Below are 23416 nucleotides of genomic sequence, written 5' to 3'. Positions count from 1 at the left end.
TTGTAGGGTAAAATTAAAAACCTTTTCAGAAAAAAACAAGCGATTGATGTCACAATGTTAATTCAAAGGATAATTTCATGCATAACTCCAGACTGTCTGCAAGTAATAACTTATGTCGACAATCACCTACTACCTTTTCAGGTAAGAAAAAGGTCACATGAACATCTGAAAGCTTCAGAACTGTACGATAAAACTTAACAAAAACACTGTAAAAATGTGGGGGATTGATTTGAACTAGAACACTGTTAAAATGTGGGGGAATGATTTGAACTAGAACACTGTAAAAATGTAGGGGATTGATTTTAACAAGAACACTGTAAAAATGTAGGGGATTGATTTTAACAAGAACACTGTAAAAATGTAGCGGATTGATTTTAACAAGAACACTGTAAAAATGTAGGGGATTGATTTCAACAAGAACACTGTAGAAAATGTATTGGATTGATTTGAACTAGAAAACTGTAAAAATGTGGATGACTGATTCGAACTAGAACACTGTTAAAATGTGGGGGAATGATTTGAACTAGAACATGTTAAAATGTGGGGGAATGATTTGAACTAGAACACTGTAAAAATGTAGGAGATTGATTTTAACAAGAACACTGTAAAAATGTAGGAGATTGATTTGAATTAAAATACAGTACAAATGTGGGGGGATTGACTTGAATTAGAACACTGTCAAAATGTAGGGGACTGATTTGAACAAAAATACTGTAAAAATGTGGGGATTTGAGCCCAATAGGGAGTGATCTGAGCCTGGAGTGAGTGCTTTGGGCCTAGCAGGAGTTAGTGACCTGAGCCTTGGCTCAAAACACTCAAGAGGGATCTCAGCCTAGGCTCAAATCACTCTCGAGTGAACTTCAAGGGGATTGATTTGTACAGGTATTCTGCTACACCAGTCCAATGCTTTGGAACAACATTCCGGTCAACATTAAAAGTGCCAAAGATATCAACCAGTTTAAGGGACTGTTAAAAACCTAAAATCGTGTGTCCCAATCTTTCCAGGGTGGTGGATTGGTTCTTGGTTACAAACTCTGGAAGGGATCTGATGGTTATGGAACTCCAATCTTCCACCTGAATGGGACTTGAGAAGTCGAGTCTATGGGGTCTTCCTGGTCTTTAGCATCAAGATAGCGCAAAAGCTTTGCATCCATGTGTGGTAGTAAAGGTGACAAAACCCTTTCTATAGCCACTAGAATGCAACTCCTCTTGTTTCCGTACGATGCGATCAAACAAACCATGCATACGACCAACAGATGCGGATAGGAGCCTCTGGAGGTACTCCCTCATAAAAATCCTCCATTGGTACAAGACACAGCGTACACCCGCTATGAACCAATTAACGTAGGCTCCAACATCCAAATCCATAAGCCTAGTTTATGGGACAGCATGGTTGTTTGGGAATCTGGCAAGTGCATAAAACTATTCATTTAAAATTGGTCCATCCCGTATGGGAATATTATGCATGCTGCATGTACGCCAAGTTAGCGGAGGGAGCGGTAGCTTTTCGTCAATCTTAGGTTTCACAAGCTAATCACTAGCTTGGCCTATGACATGATTTCTCAACACTGCCAAGACAGCGTGTAATGTTTACTTTCAGACTTATGGAAAGTATGCATTATGCACAGTGGTTTATGAGACTGTCTATCTAAGTGAAAGTACTTACTCAACTCAATAAACATGAAATAAAACAGACAGCCCAGATGGGAGATGCACTTTTCCTGTTTATTCATTCAACACTGACTGCAGCAACACCTGACACTGAACAGTGCTGTCTTTGTACAGGTATTCTGTTCACCAGTATAGATCTCTGATGGCCAGCATAACAAACATATACAAAAATATATATATATATATATATACCTCATGTTTAATTGTGTGAGCTAACAAGAAACGGCTGTAGGCTTAATCAATACTGCAATGGTGAGAGAGAGGATGGGTGGGTACAAGGTCAAAACTTTAATATCATTGTGTTCATCATATCAATAATAAAAGTCAAACCTCAGGATGATCCAAAATTCGAAATATTCTACTGAAATCATGCAAAAAGCTATTCTACTATTCCAGATCATTCTGGAATTTATCCTTTTTGCATTATCACTTTCAACCTCTACCCCTTTAAGACATCTGGAAAATTGCTACATTATCATTGCATAGCTGTCAAGTGAAGTATCTCAGCCCCATCAATGGAAGAAATACAAGTGACATGTAACATTACATGTTTAAATTTAATACAGAATTTTCAGACAATTTCCCCCTTACTCCCTAAAAGAAGAATACTTTACTGATGTCTGGAAAATGATTCAGTATATCTATTGTGATGTATGTGAGGCTGGTGTAAACTGTGGAGTGTGCGAACACTACATATATATCACTCATGATGGGTGGCAGGCAGGCGGGCGGGCAACCAGGCAGTCAGGCAGTTGCATACATAACCTTCTACAAGCGTGTGCAGATGGGTTTAAGGTCAGGGTATAATATTATGTATTGTCATATAACCCTTATTTGCTACTGTGTCACAATTATTATGAGGATGTAATAAATTCATACAACAGTCTACATAGAAAAAGATGGAATCAACAATGTGGAGTTTGAGAAACACATGCACCATAATGGTCAACGAGGTCAAGCAAATATACACAGTATGGACAATATGGAATCACATCCTGCCATGAAATACATACTTTTTTAATTCCTTTCCACCCACAGCTGTGTGAATTCCATTCAGAACACAATAAAACAGCCATTGCTAAAATCTAAAATCTAATGCCATCCTAAAACAGAACTGACAATTTTCATATTTGTTCTGTTGTACAACTTAAAATTACATCCATCCCATTCCTGTTTTTCCAATGCCTACAGTATACACCTAGAACTACCCACAATACAAAAGGATGGCCGAATAATCCCCTAAGTTTCATATCATGTTAGTGTTATACTATGCAGACTGCAGGAATTTAGATGATAAATTGCCAACAGCATGTGTTGAGATATTTGACATGATACGTATACCCCTTATTAAAAGATGTCTTGAGTCACTGTATTGTTTTGAACATCAATATTTGACATTACAAAACCCCATCATCAAATAGTAGACTCTTGAACTAAGTACAGTCCAGGGCTGATCAGGCACAAATATGCTAACACATGCAACCATACATTTCACTCATGTCAGTGACAACTTTCAATACCATTTTGACATATTTGCAATTAGTTACAAGAATTATACCCTAAATCATTTAAAAAGACTTTTTGCAGTTCACTGCAATATCATATAGCCTATTCTGTCAGTTTCAGCAACATCAAAGCTAAAATATTGCTAAAGTGGACACAAGTTATGGATATCAACTGCCTTAATATATATTAAAAATTGTCCATGAATTGTGTCTACTTCATCATCTGTCAACTTCCAAGAAATGCCCATCAAACAATAAAATGTAGCGATGGAGAGTTTTTGTTCACATTTGGACTGGTCGTTAGCTATCAGCATTATTCTTGCCATGAATGATTAAGTCATCTATTCTCTCTACATTTGGCCGTACATAATATTTTAAGAGTTGCTGATAAAGATTTATTGAATGTACCATTTCCTTTCCTACTGCCAATAATCTATCCTCATGTCACGACAATGTGTCCCATTTCTCACTGCTTAAGTTTCACAATTAAATGATCAATGTTATTCTGAGGGACCTATACATATTAATACACTTCACTAACAAAATCCTTAAAATATCACGTTTCCCACTTGCCAAACTTGCATTATACCCTTCGTTACATCACTTGCCAAGCCTCATCTCGAAAGCGTAAGAGGAGGCAACACACAGTGCTGCGGACTGACTGTGACTGCTGCACACCTCTCACTATTTCACACTGGGAAACATGTACGGAGAACACACATGCACTTTTATTTTACATGTCTTCCAAGATACTAGTAATTAAATTCAATTTTGATTTGCTTGCTACTACAGGTCATATCAAATGGCACTTGAAAAACTATAAATCAACAAGGCTCTGTAGCTCACCTGACAGACAAAGAAATAATTGCAGGATGCTTCAATATTTTTATGTGACAAAAGATCAATAGTAACTAAACATAGATGATGCAATGTCTTAGGTGAAAACAACATATTTTTGCTACATTGTATTCAGCACCGATGTTGAGTGACAATCATGATTCCTTGAACAACCTTATTCTTCTGATAGCAGTTATCATTCACTTATCATTCTGTGGCATGTGCACAGCTTTCACCTACTTCAACTTGTTTCACTAATTTCTTCTTTACCACAAAGTGCCGGGTGTAGTACTTGCTGGAGTGTCTTACCGAGAACCTTTACTAATAATGTTGCACGAACCAATTCTGTTTCAAGTCATCTTCTGTTTCCATGAAAACCATATGTGAAACCTAGTTTTTGCAATTTCTCTCCACCATATACAAATAATCAGAAGAAATTTGGAGGCAGGCTAGCGTGTGTATGGATCTAAGATGTGCTTTTCCAAGTTTGCACCTACTTCAATTCATGAAATGATATGCATGATTTCACTATCGTGACACAGACTATAACATTGTAAATGTGGAAAGTTGAAATGACATGTTAGGCCCCATTTCCAACAACATATATACCAAATTTCTATATAGTTTGAAAAATAATGGGTAATTGCTGTTAATGAGTTTTTAACAAGTATTTGTCACAAATGTCCCCCGCCTGTATATACACCATAGTACCAAATATGAAGACAATCCAGCGATTAGTTCTTGAGATATCGCGGCAACACCGTTTTCCAACTCCAATAGCAGATTTGCCTGCTGTGACCTTGAAAATAAGGTCAAGGTCACCAAAACCGACTGGTGTCTGCGGAGTCTGTATTTACACCATAGTTCCAAATATGAAGACAATCCAGTGTTTAGTTCTTGAGATATCGCGGCAACAAACAGGTGGGACGTACGGACGGTCGTGAATACTATATCCCCCGCTTCGCGCTTTCGCGCGGCGGGGGACAATAAAGGCTACTGTGTAGGCAATGTTTACATTCTTGCCAAGTTTTATCTTCTTAGGCCTTTGAGTTTCAGAGGAGATGTTGAAAATGTAAAAGTTCACTGCATACAGATAACAAGCCACAAACATAACCTGAATTATCCAAACACTTGTCAGTCACGGGGGAAGAAATGCTGAAGTTTGTTGAAGCACTCAGCCTGGACATTTTCTACCCCAGCTGACTCTTCATCATCCATCCCCTCTCAAATGTGCAGTATCTAATCTGCAAAATCCCATGCACAGTATAATAATGTCTACAACAGCATACACCTAGGAAAATCAAGCTATGCCTTATCTGCAGTATCAAACATGCCAAGTCATACAAATTATTATCAGGAAACAAAGTGGTTGCAAAATATTTGTGGATGACAGACGTCCAATAAAAAGCTACCTATTTGGCACTACCATAACATAACAACTCACACCATTCACGGATATGCATTTAAGATATGACAAACACATTAGATATGCACCACATGCATCATTAATTGTGACTGTACATCAATCACCAATCTCAACTGCATTGATCAACATGTGCTACTGAGCAAAAATGTCAAGACTGAATCAACAACAAAGTTGGAAGATATCAGTCATATGTTTTCAAAATATTGATATTCTACAGTCTACTGTTATCAGGTTTTTCAAATAAAAAAGCTTGCAACTTTTATTCTAGACACAAAATAAATAAACTGGATTGACAAACTGTATATCACTATTCGTTACAAAATCCAGCTTTCCAATCAGCCAGTAATTGTCTAAGAAACCTTGATTGAAATGAGATCACTTCAAGGACTGCTTATGCTATGAGTGGTGTGTTCATTGGTGGGCTACAACTATACTTGAAATCCAAAACCATTTCACCACCCAGCTTTGTAAATCATGAGCATAATGACAAATTTGTTAGATGTGTCTTAGAGTGTCTAAATAATTCTATCTAAACCTTCTGGCACGTTCTGAATGAACAAGATAATTCAGCTTTAAACATAATGTACATTCTGTAAATAACAAAAGTCACACATATTCATTTTCCATAAACTGGGCAACCTTCCATACTGGAAGACACTGGTTCAATGTGATGGTATATAGTGTCTATAGAAATAAGAAAGCTGTTAGCATTTACTGCCAATTAACATGATCAGAGACAATCTCAGCACAAACATATTTTTGGGAAAGTTCTCTTTCTGGTCATTTATGTATTTTCAGCTATGTCCAGCCTGGATCTGAAATCACAGTGACTGTTAGGAAATTGCATATGACATGCAATGATGCAAGGAGAGATAACATTGTGGAGAAGAACTGTAACAGAATACAACACATTCTATAATTCTCAATTTGTCGTGGATCACTGTAAACTGTTGCTAAGACAATAAGAAGGCCAACTGAACATAAAGCTCAAACAAACTGCCCTGAACATAAGGCATTGAGCTATGTAAATGCAATCCAATCACATTCAAGCACAGCTTGATATCAACATTATAAAATATATAATTCATAACAAAGAACAGTGTCCATTCTCCCAAATGCAAACAGTAACATACAGAGTTTGTTTGTTGATGCATGGAATCTGCACTTATTTACAATTGTTGGTATGTACATAGGAAGCAGATAGAGAAGTTACTTATTTTATAATGACAAGTGTCTCTAATACTTCAATTCACCTGTCATCACTTATCACTAAGTGTCAGATAACTCCTAACATCAAAGCTTTACACTAAGCAATATTCTCCACTGAATCACAGAAAAGTAACAGAACCTTCGATAATCGAACTGTTTAACTATTATAACCAAACAGTTACAAATAGTCAGAACACAAGTGCTCTTCAGGATACTTAATGAGGTTCTTGTTATGGTCGAATTACCACAATTATACTGAATGAATACATGAGTTATGTTTTGGACGTGTTGAACATGCCTCTTTTCCAGCCACAACAATCCCTACCTGGAGTGTTGAAGAGTATGTGGAGTAGGCATGGGAACAGAAGGAATGTGGCAAGTGTTTTATTTACCAGTACTGTGGCTAATAGTCTACAAAATGTTCTACCTTACATCTGTAGTGGTGTTATTTTCATAAATAAGTTGTTATTCTTCTCCTTTGACTAGTGTCAACATAATGAGTAATTATGGCAAAGGAAAGCTTGTTATATACTCTGCAAACTGTGAACATCTAAGAATATTGTTTCATCGTGTATCTACAGTAACAGAGTAAATTGGATATAGTTTACACTTAGTACCGTAAATGTACAATCAGCTGCCTTTAAATGACAATATTATGAGATATGAGGAGTAGAGTCCATGCTGACCAAGGCTTGGCAGAAACTGACTCATGGTCATCAAGGTGCCCAAATTCCCCTATAGATGGTACAGCATCACAATCCAGCTGGCCTGCTTAACCACAAATGGGATTGAAGCTATTGGGGATTGGGGTTGGTTGTAATAGCTTTATTCTGTGACATGCCAGCTGTTTGACAGGTGAGCTGATTTCTGTGTTGTGTTCAGTTTACACTACCGAGCAGTTGCTCTCTCTCAATTGCTTCACAAGTCTCTCCCACAGACCATGTTATGTACGGCAGGCATCCTAGTTGTGAGCTGTGAGAGTTCTCAACTCATTAGTATCTCCAGTAATACTTGTAAAGTAGGTAGCTCCCTAGCAGCAAGCCCAGACCTAAACATATTGGCTGTAGGTAGCTCTTGCGTTTCTTCCAAGCTTCACTATTTTTCTGTCGTTCTTTCATATCCTTGATCTTTTCTTGAGTATGCTTCTTTCTTTCTTCGCGTATTCTCTTCCTTACCTCATATGCACTGTAAACAAAACACAACTTCTTAAAATACATGCTGTATAGAAGCATCAAAACTGCACTTCAACTAGAAATAGTGTGCAGAGCAGCGGAAAAAAACTGTAACAGAGTAAAATGCAGTGTCTTCTGTCACAGGCACTGATGACAAAGTAGGAACATGCATACTATTGTAAGTATCCTGGTCTAAATGTTTTGATAACTACAGCCTTTTCCTGAATGTCCCGATACTGGTAACAGTTTTACTCACTATCACAAATAAAGGGAAATCCCCAACATTTAAAGACTTTAATTTATTTTGTGAAGGGACATACATAAATCAAACATGTTCAGTTTCAAGTCAAAGTCGTTTTTCAAAAAACAAATTTGGATGAAATCTATCTTCATCAAATCGTTTGTTATTATTATGGTAATCATGAAAGTCATTACACTTGCTGGACAATTTCAGTCACTAGCAAAGTGAAATTAGTCCTTACATTTTTACTTTATCTCTCTTGCTAAGGGACATTTCAAATCTGATTTCAACTCTGATTGCTATGATCACCCATGTGTTGATAAAACACATTTGGTCAAAATGTTTGAAATGGGTGATTAATATAGAACAAGTCATATAGTGATATGATACATAAAACTTGGTAAATTGCTTTCTTATATCAGATTTTAGCATGTGCCTTTTTTGAAAGATGAAAATAAATGCAAATTGTGGTATTTTATGCATAAATCAAAACACTGCATGAGAAACAGGTTGAAGTACTGCATGTCCTGAAACTTTCTAGATATGTACCAGATATGTGAACATTGACTACAACTAATTGTCCTTAGAAAGGAATCAGTAACTTATTACTCGCCCCACTGATAAATTTAACTATACTGACTCAAGCCTTTCACCCGGGTCATCGACTGCATTTACATTTGGAGGCTGTGTGAATCTATGTTGAGAATTACTGGCAGCCATCTTGATGAATAAGGGGAGGTAATAAACAAAGGGGGACAATTCTTCACCGAGCAGTGGAGCATTGCAATTCGGATTGGTAAGGATGGTAAGTTGATTTCATTTGTACTTGAGCTTTAAACATAAACCCTTTCACATAACGTTAGAAGTTGTGAGAGATTTGGGTTCAATCCTGCTTCAAACAATATTTGTCATTTAACACCATGCAAGTTTGATGTGGGAGGACAATGTCCATAGCGACTCGGGTCAGAGATGTTTACTACTTTGCTCAAACCAGGAACACTGGTACACTCATGTGCCACATTAAAGTTCACAAAATGGCCAGCATATTTAAGCTGTGGTATATTACATGACATCTGACTGCATATAGTTGGTCCTAGAAGCAATATGGTTGGATAAACTTTTAGGGGGTGCAAAATCCCAGCGCATGACACCTTTGTTACACTCTCAGCAACATCGCTGCCACCAGTGTGGGCGGGGCCACTAAAGGAATGTTGAAATCTGCGCTCAACCCCATGTGTAGTAACGTTAATACTTTTGTTTTATGTCTTTGGGAATGCCATCATGGTGAATTTTGAAATGGTTTACGACTGACCATATTTCTCAGATGAATTTAGCTTTTTGTTTATTTGATCAGATTGGTTCTAGATTGCAGACTAACGGAACATTGACCGACTTCTCCTTTACATTCTTACTATACCAATTACATGATAGTTGTAAAGAAACAGAAATTCAAACTGACAAAGTAATTTAGCAAAGGTAAGCCATCACATGTTTGTAAACTTAATGGCAAGTCGGCTGCGAGTTTCAACTCCTAGCATGGTTGGTTGTAGCCAATTGTCACAGTGAGGAGCTATGACTGCTGGCAGCGATAGTATAGAGAGCTCCGCGAATGGGATATCGCTGTGTGGAGCTTGAATTTTGTCAGCACAGGGGAAATAACTCTCATTTACTAGTAATGACGTCTGCTTCATTGATATGGGAGCAAGAGGCAAAGATCTGACTCCTTACCAGAATTTGAAATCTGAAGGCAAAAGTGTTGTGAAATTGGTACAATTACTGGGATAAACAGGTTTACTGTTTGTAAATTAATTAAGAGATGTTCAAAAGGAGAAGTTACTGAAAACCATCCTAGAAGTGGGAGAAGAGGAAAATAAACACATAGAGACACATGGTCTTTGTTAAAACTTAAAACCTGTGTAGCAGAAGGAAGTCTTTACAGGATATTCCCTCACTATTTAACCAGTCATCAGAAAAAGATTAGGGCTAGGACGATAGACAAACTGTGAGATCCGATATGTATCACGATACCTTACTCACGATCCGATATATATCACGATACTTGCATGTGCTGTTATCTGTGGTGCGTAAGCCATCTATTTCATAGACAGGATGGCCAAATTCCTGACACACTGACGATTTCGTTTGGCAGTGTCAAGCAAGGCACAACAAATGAAAATATTTATGTTTTCATTATAACTTGCATTACTGATTTGTGTTTAGTGGAACAGTTTTAAAGCAAACATTTAAGGTCAGAATCGATATTTTTGACTTAGTGTGCGACTGTCATTCATACTTGTATCGAAGAGTAAAAAAATCATGATCCACCGATCCTCAGATTTTTTATTCACATTATAGGGCTTTTCTATATGCTCATTTTTATAATATGATGCCTTCTGATGTCTACGTTGGGGAATAACCCTGACAGAAATTCATTGTGTGGCATAGGACTGAGGGCTGAAGATGGTTTATGCTATCCAAACAGGACCTGTGTCATAAAAAGTTAGTTATTTTACTTTAAATGTTCATAATGTCAAGATCAAAGTAGTCTCACACACTCAACGATGTATGCAATGTTGTTATTCAATAGGATTAACAAAAACAGCCACACAGCTCTTGGCGGATGTTTTGAGTTGTGGATGACGCTATCTGGCATATCCATACAGCTGCTGAGTATACGAGATAGATTATATGGTAGATAGATGCTACAACCAAGTTTAAATATCAGCCAATTAAAACGTTTGTTATGCACCGCTGCACCGCTACCTTTAGGCCACCTCTTAAGATAGGTTTGTAATTGTAGCTGATTACGAAGCATGTGATTTCAGCACATTTACAAGGACATTTCAATACTTTTTACTGGTAAGAATATTATCACTTTTTCTATTTCTTGAAAATTGACCTAGGATCTAGAAAAATTGATATTCGCAACAAAATCATAATCAATCTTTTCACTATACTTGCACTTAAAGGTATCATGCTATGCACAATGGATACAATGACAATTCTTAATGCTTAAGTAATCAATATAAAAATCGCCGTTTTCAATGAAAGCATCAGCAGATCAGTTAAAGGAAGGAAAGAGAAGAATTTAAAAAAAAAATTTATAGAGACTTACAACTGACATTTTCATTTCTTGGGTAATCAATAATGTATTATATTCCAATAAAAGAACTATGAAACACATAGCTTTATTATTTATATCAATATCACCTAAGACACATAAATAAAATGTGAAGCATGAATATGATTTTTTTGGTACAAAAATGATACACGGGAATCATCATAACTGGACACAGGAGAATCAAAGCTAGCTGCAGTCAGGGCACTGAACAAGTGGAATAGGAACCAGATCACGATCTAGAGCCTAGTATCTGTACAAGCAGCATGGTACGTCGTGTGACCAACCGAGATGTTACAACATCTGCCGAGGACCGCTTCAAGTGGCAAGGTCATTTGCTGCAAATGTTTACATAAGCATTCTGTACAACAGCAGCAATTTTAGGATTGCAAGCGACAGTGCGGAACTGCTCTTGTTATGTGGACCTAAGCGCCAGACTGCATGTATAGCCATTCCTGAGAAGGAGAACTGTTTGTATCAAGAAGACAAGATTTATGCTCCATCGAGCTGACTGGACAGCTAACAAATAAATGTTTTGCTGCTAACTGCACATGGGAGGTCGTGTCAGGGTAAAAATAAAATGATTTGGGCAGAAATGGCCAACACTGGTAGAAAAATCCTAGTGCAAGTACAATGCAGTTTAACAGCTTAAGGCTGTTGTGCAGAAATCCTACAGCTGCACACTGTTCTCATTCACATCTTTCAACATGTCCTTTTCAGCAAAGATAACTTAGTTGATGTCACACAATTGGAACATGGCTTATGCTGTAATCAGCTGCATTACCAACTGTAGATATCAACAATTACTGATGCTCACGTTTCACATTAGATATAAATGTTCAAACCCTAACATTTTCCCTTCTGTTACTTAGGTTACTTTCACTGATGAATAGTTGAAAATTAAAAAAAAAACTTTTAAAAAGCCTGTAATGGCAAAAGGCACCAGTTGACATCCTGGCTTTTGTGTATCCAAGTTTCATGAAAGAGTACAAAAAAAGTTTTAGAGATATGGTTTGGACAAACACAACACTATGAACAGAGTCAAAGTCAAACTTGTTGCTGTGAAAATGAAAAAAAAAAGAAATAGCAAAAGGCACCAACTGACAACCTGTGTCTTAGCACTAAGACGATCATAACTCTCATACTTTAACAAAAGCTGAGGATAGTCGTAGCGTAAGGATAGCTTGGTGCAAAGTGGATCTTGGTCTTTGTGTGTGCAAAATTTCATTGAAAGAGTACCTATTAATTATTTACATAAAATGCAGACAGACGGATGATTACAATATCTCTCTCCCCACCCCCCATATCATTCTTTTTCAAAAGTAGTTCTACATTGAAAAGAGGTTTGATTGTTTGTGAAAATGCCACAGCAAGAAATGTATCTGTACAGAACTAGAGGACAATAACTAAACAGCAACAGTGCTGCTACATGAATTCTTTACCTCTCTTGTTCTTTGTCAGGTGCTGAGTTACACAAAAGTCTTGTAGTGCCCGTCATGTCCATAAAGTCATCTTCGTCTTCTAAGTCATCATCATCATTATCACCTTCATCATCATCATCTATTAGCTTATCCAGTTCAGCATCAATATCTTCATCATCATCATCATCATCATCATTCAGTCTTCTCAGTTTGGGGGGTAATGGGGGTGGGGAATGACGGACACCCCTCTTAGGCGACAGACTGGTAGTGCGCTCTGGGGGTGGGGGCGGACTGTCCTCATGGTCATTATGATTCTGAAAACCCAGGTAGACCCAGAGTACTAAAACTAGAAAACAGTCTTCATATTTAACCAGTCGTTCCTTAGTCGAGTTAATGATAATTCAGCACATACTTGTTATATAAAAAGAGTAAAATCTGCCTAATTCAACACTATATATCATTGTTCATAAATCAAAGAACACAACTTCTATTACATCATTGCCATAAATCCTGTATTTCTGCCAACATCACACTACAAATATCTCAAGATTTCAACAGAAGTCCTCTCTTTATTGTTAACTATTCAAAATTGTTGTGCAAGTAATTGTATCATGCCTTTCAGAGCACATGCACATGTGTCAGGTGCAAAACCACAATTCTTTCCAATATCAGGCATGCTATAAGCTGAAAATTGGGGAGGTGGGTGGTATTACTCCTGATGCAATCATGATAACAGAGGTAGTACTCTTTGAAGTATTAACAATGATAACCATTGCTTGATAATTCATTCGAATAACATTCCTCTATTACATCACTGAAAGAATATACATGACACAAAGTAACACCCTAGATGGTTAAAATAAGGAGGATTTTTTATCTCAATTCTCTGATTCCATTTCCATAAAATTGTACCTGTATTCAAGTATAATGGTGAACCTAATTATCCGATACATCCCTTCTAGTTGTTTGACAAATATTAGGTGTACATAATGCCAAATCACCTCAAAATGATCAATCTCAGAATAATGCTGAGGATATACTGGTAAACAAAAATGTGGTTAACTTCCATTGAACTACCATTATATATATATCCAATTCCTCACTTGTGATGTCATTCCAACTCTGTCGTCCATGACGTCATTACCTGTTTTTATGACGTCATTTCCTCCTCTGACACAGGGTTCCCCATTGTGGTTAGAAAGGTCAACAACAAGGCACATTTTTATTCATAAATTGAAGTAAAATGTAATATTGCACTAAAAATGGCCACCTGTGAAGACGCAGGTTACAGTTGATCTTCAGCAACCCATGCTTGATGTGAAAGGCGACTGACAGGATTGGGTGGTCAGATTTAGTGACTTGGTTGATGTAGGTCTTCGTATCCGAACTGCGTAGATCGATGATCATGACGTCAATCACTGGACTGTCTGGGCCAGATGCAATTATTTAGAAACCACTGTCATATAACTGGAACATTGCTGAGTGAAGCGTTAAACACTAAGCAAACAATCATAAATGTGGCTTACATCACTTGGAAATGGAGAGACCTAATATTTCAAGGAAATTTATGAGAAGTAGTCGGACTATCAACTGACTACTACATACCAAAAAAACACACTACCTTTATATTTTAATGAAATTAGGGGCGATTTTCTTGCTTCCGGATAAATGCACGTGATATTTCGTTGGCATGCATGCAAAAAGAGTGTCAAATACCAAGAACCCTGTGATGACAACACTACCACATCTGCTTCTTAAGACGTCACAATCTCATACAATTTCGGCCATCTATTAGACCTTCCAGGTCTCTCTTTTGTTAACCTTTCAAATTTTGAATCAATATATTGCAAAGCGTAGTCTGAAATGGAAGTTTAAAACTAGTGCTGTAAAGCTCGAGAATGATGATTTCTGATTGGGTTATGTTGACTTCTTGTCAGTCATTGACAAGGTTTTCTGACTGCTCCCACAAACCAGTTCATGTTGGTTACTCCCTGTACATGGCCGTCCGAGTGGGAAGACTTCCTCAGGTGGTAGACATGCACAGCCATCTTGATCAAATCCATCGAAGCAGAAATAGGGCGAGTATAGTTTCTATCAACACTTGAATATTCTTCTGACGTTGATCTAACAGTGGCATGAGCAGGATCATGGAGATATGAGGCCTCTGTCTGGGATGGAACTTCAGACAGCAGGTGTGTCCCACAAAGGAGTAGACAAGATTGCTAAGCACTGTCATCCTGGCAGCTTCCCTCCTCTTAGACTTCTTCCATAATACCTTGATTTCATGGAGGGGCGATAAAATTACTGAGGTCCTTTGATGGGATATGAGCCACTGACCTTCTGATTCAAGGTCGGACACCTTGTCCACATGACCAAAGAGGTTAACCACATCAATAAGCTGACATGGTAAGGATGTCATCTCTAGGATGACTGCACGCCCTGCTACATACTCATCCCTCTTCAGAAGGCACAACCCAGACTATATAGTTGGGTACTGAGACTTATTTAACTCAAATTTAGTATGAACATGCTCAGCCCCACATTGGGTACCAATATAGCGGCCATTACATTTCTGAGTCCTGTGATGAGATTCGCACCACTGACCTTCTGATCCGTGCTTGGATGTCTTGTTCACATGACCAAAGAGGACAACCTGAGCAAGCTGACAAGGTAAGGATGTCATCTGCGGGATGACTCCACGTCCTGCTACATTTGCTGAAGACATCAGACAGAAGAGCTGCACATAGCAGAAATGGGCTTCTTCCATGCAAACCGTAGAACGGCATATCCAACACGATATACGAATGTCCCCATGCGTCATGAAGAGACCACAAACTTTACACATAGGAGTAGGGAATGCCATCTTGTCTAACCAGACAAGTCAACTTCCAAACTACCCAGGGAAACTAACTGTTGTTTAATGTACCTATCTAAGATCACAAAAACACTAATGTTAATAACTAACGTAATGTCGTCTTTGACAGGCATTCAGATGTTGGAAGAACATAAATACATGACACTTTTTAAGGATAGCACCTTCTCTTATTCTTCTGAAACGTCGTAACATAAAAAGTGTCATGTATTTACTAATGTAATGTTAAGAAACAATTTTGATTTACAGTGTGAATTAATCAAAAATCACTGTGCTGAGATGACTACTAAATTTTCTGTGTTAACTCTTAACACAGAAAAGTGGTAAGGTTTCCTGCATTACAAATGCGCAGGTTCTTGAGAAAGCAGGATATTATTACTTGCACAACTATTCATGGACAGTTGACAGTTAAGACGATTTCTGTTGAAAATCTGAAGATTTTTGTATTGTGTGATGTTAGCCAAAATAGAGGTTTCATGGCAATGATGTAATAGGAGTATGGTATTTGATCAAAATATCACATAGTTGCACTTAACATCAATTGAGACAGTAAGAGAATAATATGCAATTGCATCACTTTATGTTATTGCATTCATTAATATTTATTTAGAGATAAAGAAATCAGATATGCTTTATGATGCTGATTTGCTAATTAGAAAGTTCATCTGATGTGACGTCATGAACATGTGTCCTCAGATCTTCATGCACAGAGGTATTGTATAGGAGTAAAACATCTGATTAAAATGAGATTGAATAATATCCTATCGGGTAATATCTTTTTGATGGTAGTATTCTCAAGTTGTTTTATGTACACGGTCATATTTTCTTGGATTCTATAGCTTTGATTTAGTTTGTGATTGGCGACATTTGTGCTTGTAGGACAATTGAGATTCATCATTTTGATGTACCGAAAACTGTCCATGCATGGAGTCCCTGACATTGGAGTTGGCATCAGACATGTTGAGTAGCTGCTTTCCTCCTTCTATGATGGCCAGATAGGAGAAGCGAAGCTGATCTGGTGTCTGTATCAGTCCCATGCGGTATGACCGCATTTCAATTAGCATCCCCCTAACATCTACACAATCCAGATCTTGATTCTTCTCAATCTGAAAGAATGAAAATTTGCATCTGTTTGTGGGTATCTTCAAATTGAACAAAACCACTTCAAGGTCAAAGGACATATAATGAAACCACAAAACAACAGGTACAAAAGCTTGCTTTGAAATGACATGAAACTTGTAGGGATGCATAAAATGTACTGTTTTGTCTTGAATCTGTAGACTGCATAAACTTAGAATACAACTATTAAGGTGTTTCCTTTGCATGCAAAAACCAAAAGCATCCCAACCCCACCTGAACCCCTCTTGACTACACCCTATGGATCATGTATGTCAAGTTTGGTCAAAGTCCCATGAATGGGTATTTTGGATGCAATGAGTTACCTTGACCTTCAGTCTTCAGCAATCACATCCAAGAACATTCCCATAAGCAAATATATATGGTGTTACAAATAAGAAAATATCAACACAATACTGACAATACTCTCTGAATAACAAAATATTGATATGTCAATTAATATGTCAAATTTGTCATTTGTTTGTCTTATTTGTTTTACACCAGTCAACAGCACATCAGTTATATCCCAGCAGGTACATATTTGAGTCCAGGCCAGCCAAACCAGTGGTTGATATTATGTAATGACCTTCCAGTAACATTAACATTCACTACAACCATGATAAATGACAGGTGATGACTTTGTTATTTAAGGTTCACTGGTTAATTTACCATTAATGGAACTAAAATGTTCTGAGGTTTATGCCATAATTGAAAATATGATAAAATGAAAAGTATGAGTAATCAAAGTCAAATCATCAAGATCATATATTACACAAGACAATATGTACACAGGCTGTTTTAAGACAGTTCATAGAGTTTCAATGACCTTCAATGTCATCCAATCACATGATAAATAACAGATTGATGGTATATGGAACCACATCATATTAGAACAGACAGACTGCCAGAATATTAATGGTCAAGATGATGGTCTCTAAAGTAATGTACAAAAGTGTACACAGTGTTTTTCATTTTGCAAAGTCGTTTCTTTTACCTTAATACCATACCAATTTAGAACATAGATAATTCAGGCATTTGAAATCAATTTGAACTAAAGCATAAATGTAATTGTAATTAATGGTATCTTCATACATGTACAAATTGCAAGTGACCCTGACAATTTTATGAATGACAGAGAAAGTTGCTTTCAACATATAAAACCTTTTACATACCTATATACAAGTAAGGAAACATGGACTTAGTGAACTCAAATCCTGCATCCTAAATGCATTGAAATTGAAAATGAATGCAGTGCATCTACTGGAATGCAGAAAAATTGTATGTTCAAATGAGTGCTGCTATTTCACAAATTGGTACCACTTAATATCAATTTCTATATGTAATCATTAAAAGTACAATACATAGTCAAATGCTTGACGCTCTTTGAGCCCTTTCATGTGATTAATTTTAGTTAAGAAACTCTATATCCTTACAGCCCCTGGGCATCTGCAATCTTCCGTCAATTATGATAGAGCATTGTATTAAATTTCTACCATTTCTGTAGGATCCCCATTTTTGTTGCTTTGTGCCACCATTTTGTATCAATGTCAATGTTTTGTAACAATGTCACTCTGACAACGTCAAGGCAACCCTTAAGATCTTCCTAACCAAAGATTAATCTTCTGTTAATTCAGCACTCTTGTAACACTGAGGTTCACATTATTTTCCTGAAATAAATGTCAGAAATCCTCACCAGTACAAGGCATGAATCAACAAGACAGAAGGTTCCTGATCGGCCTATTCCAGCACTACAGTGTATAACCGCAGGCCCCACTTCAGTGTCCAGGGCTCCAGCTTCTCTCACTGCAGACAGGAAGTTGAGGAAGGAGGTTGGGGATGCAGGGACACAGAAGTCTGGCCATGTTGTGTAGTGAAAGTGTAACACCTCTCGTCTTTCCCCCGACTGAAACATAAACAAAGTATATTTGCTGTATCATGTCGTATCCAGTAATATTCCAGCTACATCACGGTGGCCTGTACAATACAGTGACTTATATCATGACAAACATCACATACTGTTGGGGTGTCAATCAACCTGACCACTTGATCAAAGTATGTTGCCGTTTATGCCAAGAGATAGAGCACTTGCTGGGAACCTATTCTAACCCAGGTCAACACGGGGTCACAGTCCCCATCTTCCCGAGGCAAGAGAGTTAACTGACTACAAAAGTCCAGTTTCCACCCTTGCCGAACTAGGCTGGAGTTAGATTTTGGCTGGACTAACGAGTCTATGCATAGTCAATCAAAATCGCGCACCGAAATCAAAATCCGGTTCGTAAACTGTTGTGCAGATTTTGGTCGATTGCAGGATTTGCAAAGCATGTGCACCACCAACTCGTTGTCAGCAGATATTTTGATGCATTTCGCGATGTAAGACCCGTTTTATCACAATATAGATCTTGATTATCGATCAGATCGTCCTGACTGGGCGCCATCATTTTGTATGAAGCAAACGCAAGTGATACGAGAGGTGGAATCTGATTGGTCCATAGGACAGTCTTAGAAGGGACACAACTGGTAATACCCACTGGTGGCACTACGATCGAGCCAAGTAATTCCAGCCTAGTTCAGCAAGGGTGGAAACTGGACTTTCAAAGTCAGTTAACTCTCTTGCTTCGGGAAGATGCAGTCCACAGTCCTTGTGCAGTGCAAATATATAGTCAAATCAACAATAATTCTGTAGCTAAAAAACACACATTAGCATGTTTAGTTCCATCTATGCCTTATAATTACACTTAAACATGTAAACAACAGTATTTTGTTTATTCAATATATCATATCAAGAAGAGTAAGACGTTTTTTTCAAAACACCAGGTCTGTAATTTAGTGAGCATGCAAATCATGGTAATTAGTAAAATCTAAATATTTTTTACATTGGTATACTTACCCTGCATTACTTCATAATGCATTTACTGCTGTTTTTTGACAGAAAGACAAACTGTGAGTAGTATAGCTGTAAAAGAAAGTTGTCTCAACCTGAAGTGTGGTAGTAGCCTTGCACAGCCGCCATGTGTCCCAGAAGTGGTGACGTCACTTAAGAGTCCATTAGTGCTTTGAAATGTAACATCTGAAACTTCATGAGGAGGTAGCACTGCGAAGAGAGGGCACTTAGACGAAGTAATGCAGGATAAGTATACAAATGTAAAAAATATATAGATTTTACTAAATTTTTTAACTTATCCTGCATAACTCCTTAATGCATATTTATCAGACGGTATGGTAGTGGGCATACCTTCAGATGTGAGCAGAATAAATCCATGTCAAAGTCCTAGAAAACAGTACAGCATCCTCAGTGATGACCGGAAAACAATGACCATTCCTGTTGGAATGAAAACGAATGTGAGAGGAATATAGGAAGACTGGGTTAGAGAACAGTTATACCAAAAAGTGTGCGCTTAAAATACAAGAACTGACCTACCAAGCGAATGCTAACAGCATGTGAGCCCTCTAATCTGGGGTGATAAAAAACGGAGAGGTTGACAGACCCGCTCATACTCGAATGCCACATAGATAATGACTGGCGAAAATGGTATTGGAGCGCCAGAAACACCCTTCTACAACAGACTTGAGGGAGCAGTTGTTATGAGAGCCATAGTTGACGCCACTGCTCTAATTTCCGAATAATTACATGTAGCCATAAGGAGAGGTACACGTAGGTGGCCATGGGCTTGGTGATCAGTGTGAAAAGCCACGTGGCCAAGGAAATTCCAAATGGTAGGACTGCCAACTGTGAAGAAGAACCTGAGGAACTGCCAGTCGCTGGGGTGGATGGGCACATGTAAAAACTCATCTTGAGGCTGATCAGGGAATCGTTGGCGATGATTCTGGTCCTGAGCAGCCTCAATGTGGTCATCCTGAAGTACGGTGGACGTTCAAGATAGCTTTGATTGAAGATGGCGAGATTGTGGATCATGTGAAGCTCATCTGAAATGCAGGGGAGTAGAATCCTGGATGTCTGACCAGGTCGGGAACAATCTCGATGGTCTCCTTGAGTAACAGAATATTTATGTCATACAGCAGTTGGCATTGATGGGGGCATAAGCATCTGCCAGGGGTGGTGATGTCTTAGGAGTATCTCTTGTTAACAAGAGACCCCAGGCGGAGGACGTTGGTGACATACAGGTCCTTTAGTATGGCCCAATTCTTCCAAAACCTGGCGAGTCTTCCACCTACCGAGTTGGTGACTGGAACGAGAGGGGATGGAAGTTCCCAGTCATTGTTGATCAAGAATTCATTACTTCCCCTTCTGATCGGCACCCTTGCCTGGGTATTGATCCTGACGGGGATGGTAGTTGCCCTGAGGCTTGCTGCAGCCACGTCCTTTGCCTCGAAAGGATGGTCTTTCAGGGAGCTCCGACATGGCTGGTAATTCCCCTTGGAAGATCTGGCTGAAGCTTGCTGGGTCATGTGCTCTAGGGCTCTCAGTGCCATTTCATCTCTTGCATAATTTATAAGCCTTAGCATGTATATCAAAGATGGTGCCATTGAATAAGGAAGGACTGGTCGTAATAGTTTCTCCTTGAACTCGGAATCCCATCCCTTTAGAGCAGAGGCGCTTGTTAGTAGTGATCTCGACCAAGGCGGCAAGTGGTTGCGCAAGTGGTCTATCTGTCACAACTGGTAGGCCATCAGTGATCACCCTCCACAATTGGTCAATGCGATTAGGGTCATCCTCCGAGAGATTCTGGTCAACCGCCCTCGAAACAGGCAAGAGTAGATAAGGGCTTTAGGGAGTGACAGATTACTGACTCAGTGAAGGTCAGGAGAGGGAGAATCCTAGTTCAGGATAAAAGGTACCTCTGATGAGTCTGATCTGTACCCATCATCCTTCCTTTGGGCAGGAGATCAGCCCTGAGATGTCCTACGTGACTGGGATGACTTAGACCTGCGCTGAGAGGAGCTGATCCACGTGATGATCTCGTAATGGTAGACGGAGGAGGATCCTTATCCACAATATGCACCAAGAGTGAAGATAAGGGAGGAGCCAGCAGAGCCGCAGGAGGCACAGTCAATGGAAAAGTGGGCAGTGGAGCAAAAGAACTGAGAGGTGGCACTGGTGGTGCCGCAAAGGGTATCTGAGCCACCGGTGGAATAGTCTTCATGGGAGGCACCATTGGTATCACTGAGTAGTGCATTCAAGCAGGATCCATATAAGAGGGAGGCAGCAGGACATGCCGTGGCGCCGAATAGTAAGGTAGCTGTTGAACAGAGAAACCAGGAAAAGGTCCATAGCCGGGTGTCACAGCAGTCGTCATGTAAGGGTTGAAGAGCACCGTAGACATCAAGAGAGTTCACCTCGTCAAGAGTGCTGCAAGCAGACGTCGCTGGTGGGATTGCCATATTCTCCTGAAGAGTCGTCAGGATGTAACCATCAGCTGAGAAGACATCGTCTACAGAGATGTAGTAGAAGTCAACATCAAAGACGATGACTTCGTGGACTGCAACACAGTCGTAGAAACTGGCGCATCATCTGAAGCGAAAGGAGATGGTGTAGCTGCAACATCAGACAGCCAGGGGTGTCTAACTGCACTTTCTAATGGCTTTCAAGTAGAGCGTGAAGTCTGCAGTAGACATGGGGAGTACAAAAACAACACTTCGTCCATCAAGGTTCTGTGCTGTCCGAGCATAGCGGATGAGTGACTTGTTCCCATAACTTACAATATGAGGCATAAATCTGTAATTTAAGCAAAGTCATATTGACAACCATGGAAACACACAATGGGCAACGAAAAACAATTTATAACTAAAAAATGTTAAGATTCGGATTGGAACAACAATATGCCTGTAGTTACCGTGACTGAAAGCCACAAACCAAAAGGCACAAACCATGGACAACAACACAATGGGAAGTAGAAAAATGATGCAGTATTAATAAATAAAGGATGCTGGAAACTGTACTGCCTTATTTCTCAAAATACACATCTGTCTGTGGAGATTGACAAAGCAGTTATGTGCACCTGTGTGACATCACCACTTCCAAGTCATGTGGCAGCTCTGCGAGGGTATTATCGCACTTCAGGTTGGGACAACTTTCTTTTACAGCTGTCAACGCTCATCTTACTGTAAAAAAACAGCAGTAAATGCATTAAGCAGTAATGCAGGATAAGTTAAAAAATTACCATGACTACTGTGACACCCATTTATCACTGGATAAACCAGTGAAAAGTGTTCAGCAGAACAGCTGCACTTGACCATGGTGACTTCAAGTGGTGTTTGCAGTGTTATTTCAATGACAGCCTGATAACTTTTATCACTGTTGACCTTTTGACAAACTGACCTGCATATCTTCTAGGTAAAAGGACCTGACTGTGAAGTGGGCTCCTTCCTGTTCTCCATTCAGTGTCACCTTTAGGTCTACTTCATCAAACACCATCTCATCTTCATAGCCCAGGTGAGATCCAAGGGGCCAGTATTGGTGGCACTTGAGCTTGAAGGGAGATAAATCATTGTTGTTGACATCCTAAAGCTTGGACATTTGTATGACATTACCAACAAGAGCAAAAGTGAGTGTGGCTCACTAATACATCGACCCGCCTAGTGTGTCAGTAGTTTCAAATTAAATAGCTAGTATAGGGTTAGGGTTTGAAAAATACATCCAAAAATGGAAAATTATTATAAACAATTTTTTTCTTTTGACTGCATCCCTCCATATGACACGGATTATATGTACTAAGTTTGAGATGAATCCACTAAAGAGTTTAAGAGAAATCGGGAGGACATGGTTTTCGGATGGATGGACGGAACCTTGGTATAACTATATAATAACCTACAACAGAAGACATACTAAGAATAGGTAGAGAAAATGAAAGCTCCATTCTGGGCCTTTAT

At 38.8% G+C, this 23416-nt stretch overlaps 1 protein-coding gene across 1 annotated transcript in view; it reads right to left on the bottom strand.

Annotated features, from left to right (window-relative positions):
- Positions 1 to 5794: 5794 nt before the first annotated feature.
- Positions 5795 to 23416, bottom strand: part of LOC139454209 (tyrosine-protein phosphatase non-receptor type 1-like) — a 30077-nt gene continuing 12455 nt past the window's right edge. The window contains exons 5-9 of the mRNA XM_071235782.1: positions 22866 to 23015; positions 18282 to 18491; positions 16381 to 16578; positions 12622 to 12914; positions 5795 to 7833 (exon numbers count right to left, since the gene is read on the bottom strand). Of these exons, the coding sequence (XP_071091883.1) occupies positions 7641 to 7833; positions 12622 to 12914; positions 16381 to 16578; positions 18282 to 18491; positions 22866 to 23015 (1044 nt within the window). The 3' untranslated portion in view covers positions 5795 to 7640. The remainder of the gene's footprint in view (positions 7834 to 12621; positions 12915 to 16380; positions 16579 to 18281; positions 18492 to 22865; positions 23016 to 23416) is intronic.

Source organism: Haliotis cracherodii, unplaced genomic scaffold (genome assembly GCF_022045235.1).
Source record: "Haliotis cracherodii isolate W230 unplaced genomic scaffold, xgHalCrac1.p SCAF_10, whole genome shotgun sequence".
Taxonomy (NCBI): domain Eukaryota; kingdom Metazoa; phylum Mollusca; class Gastropoda; order Lepetellida; family Haliotidae; genus Haliotis; species Haliotis cracherodii.
Note: the sequence above shows the minus strand (reverse complement) of the source record. Positions and strands in the feature narration are given on the sequence as shown.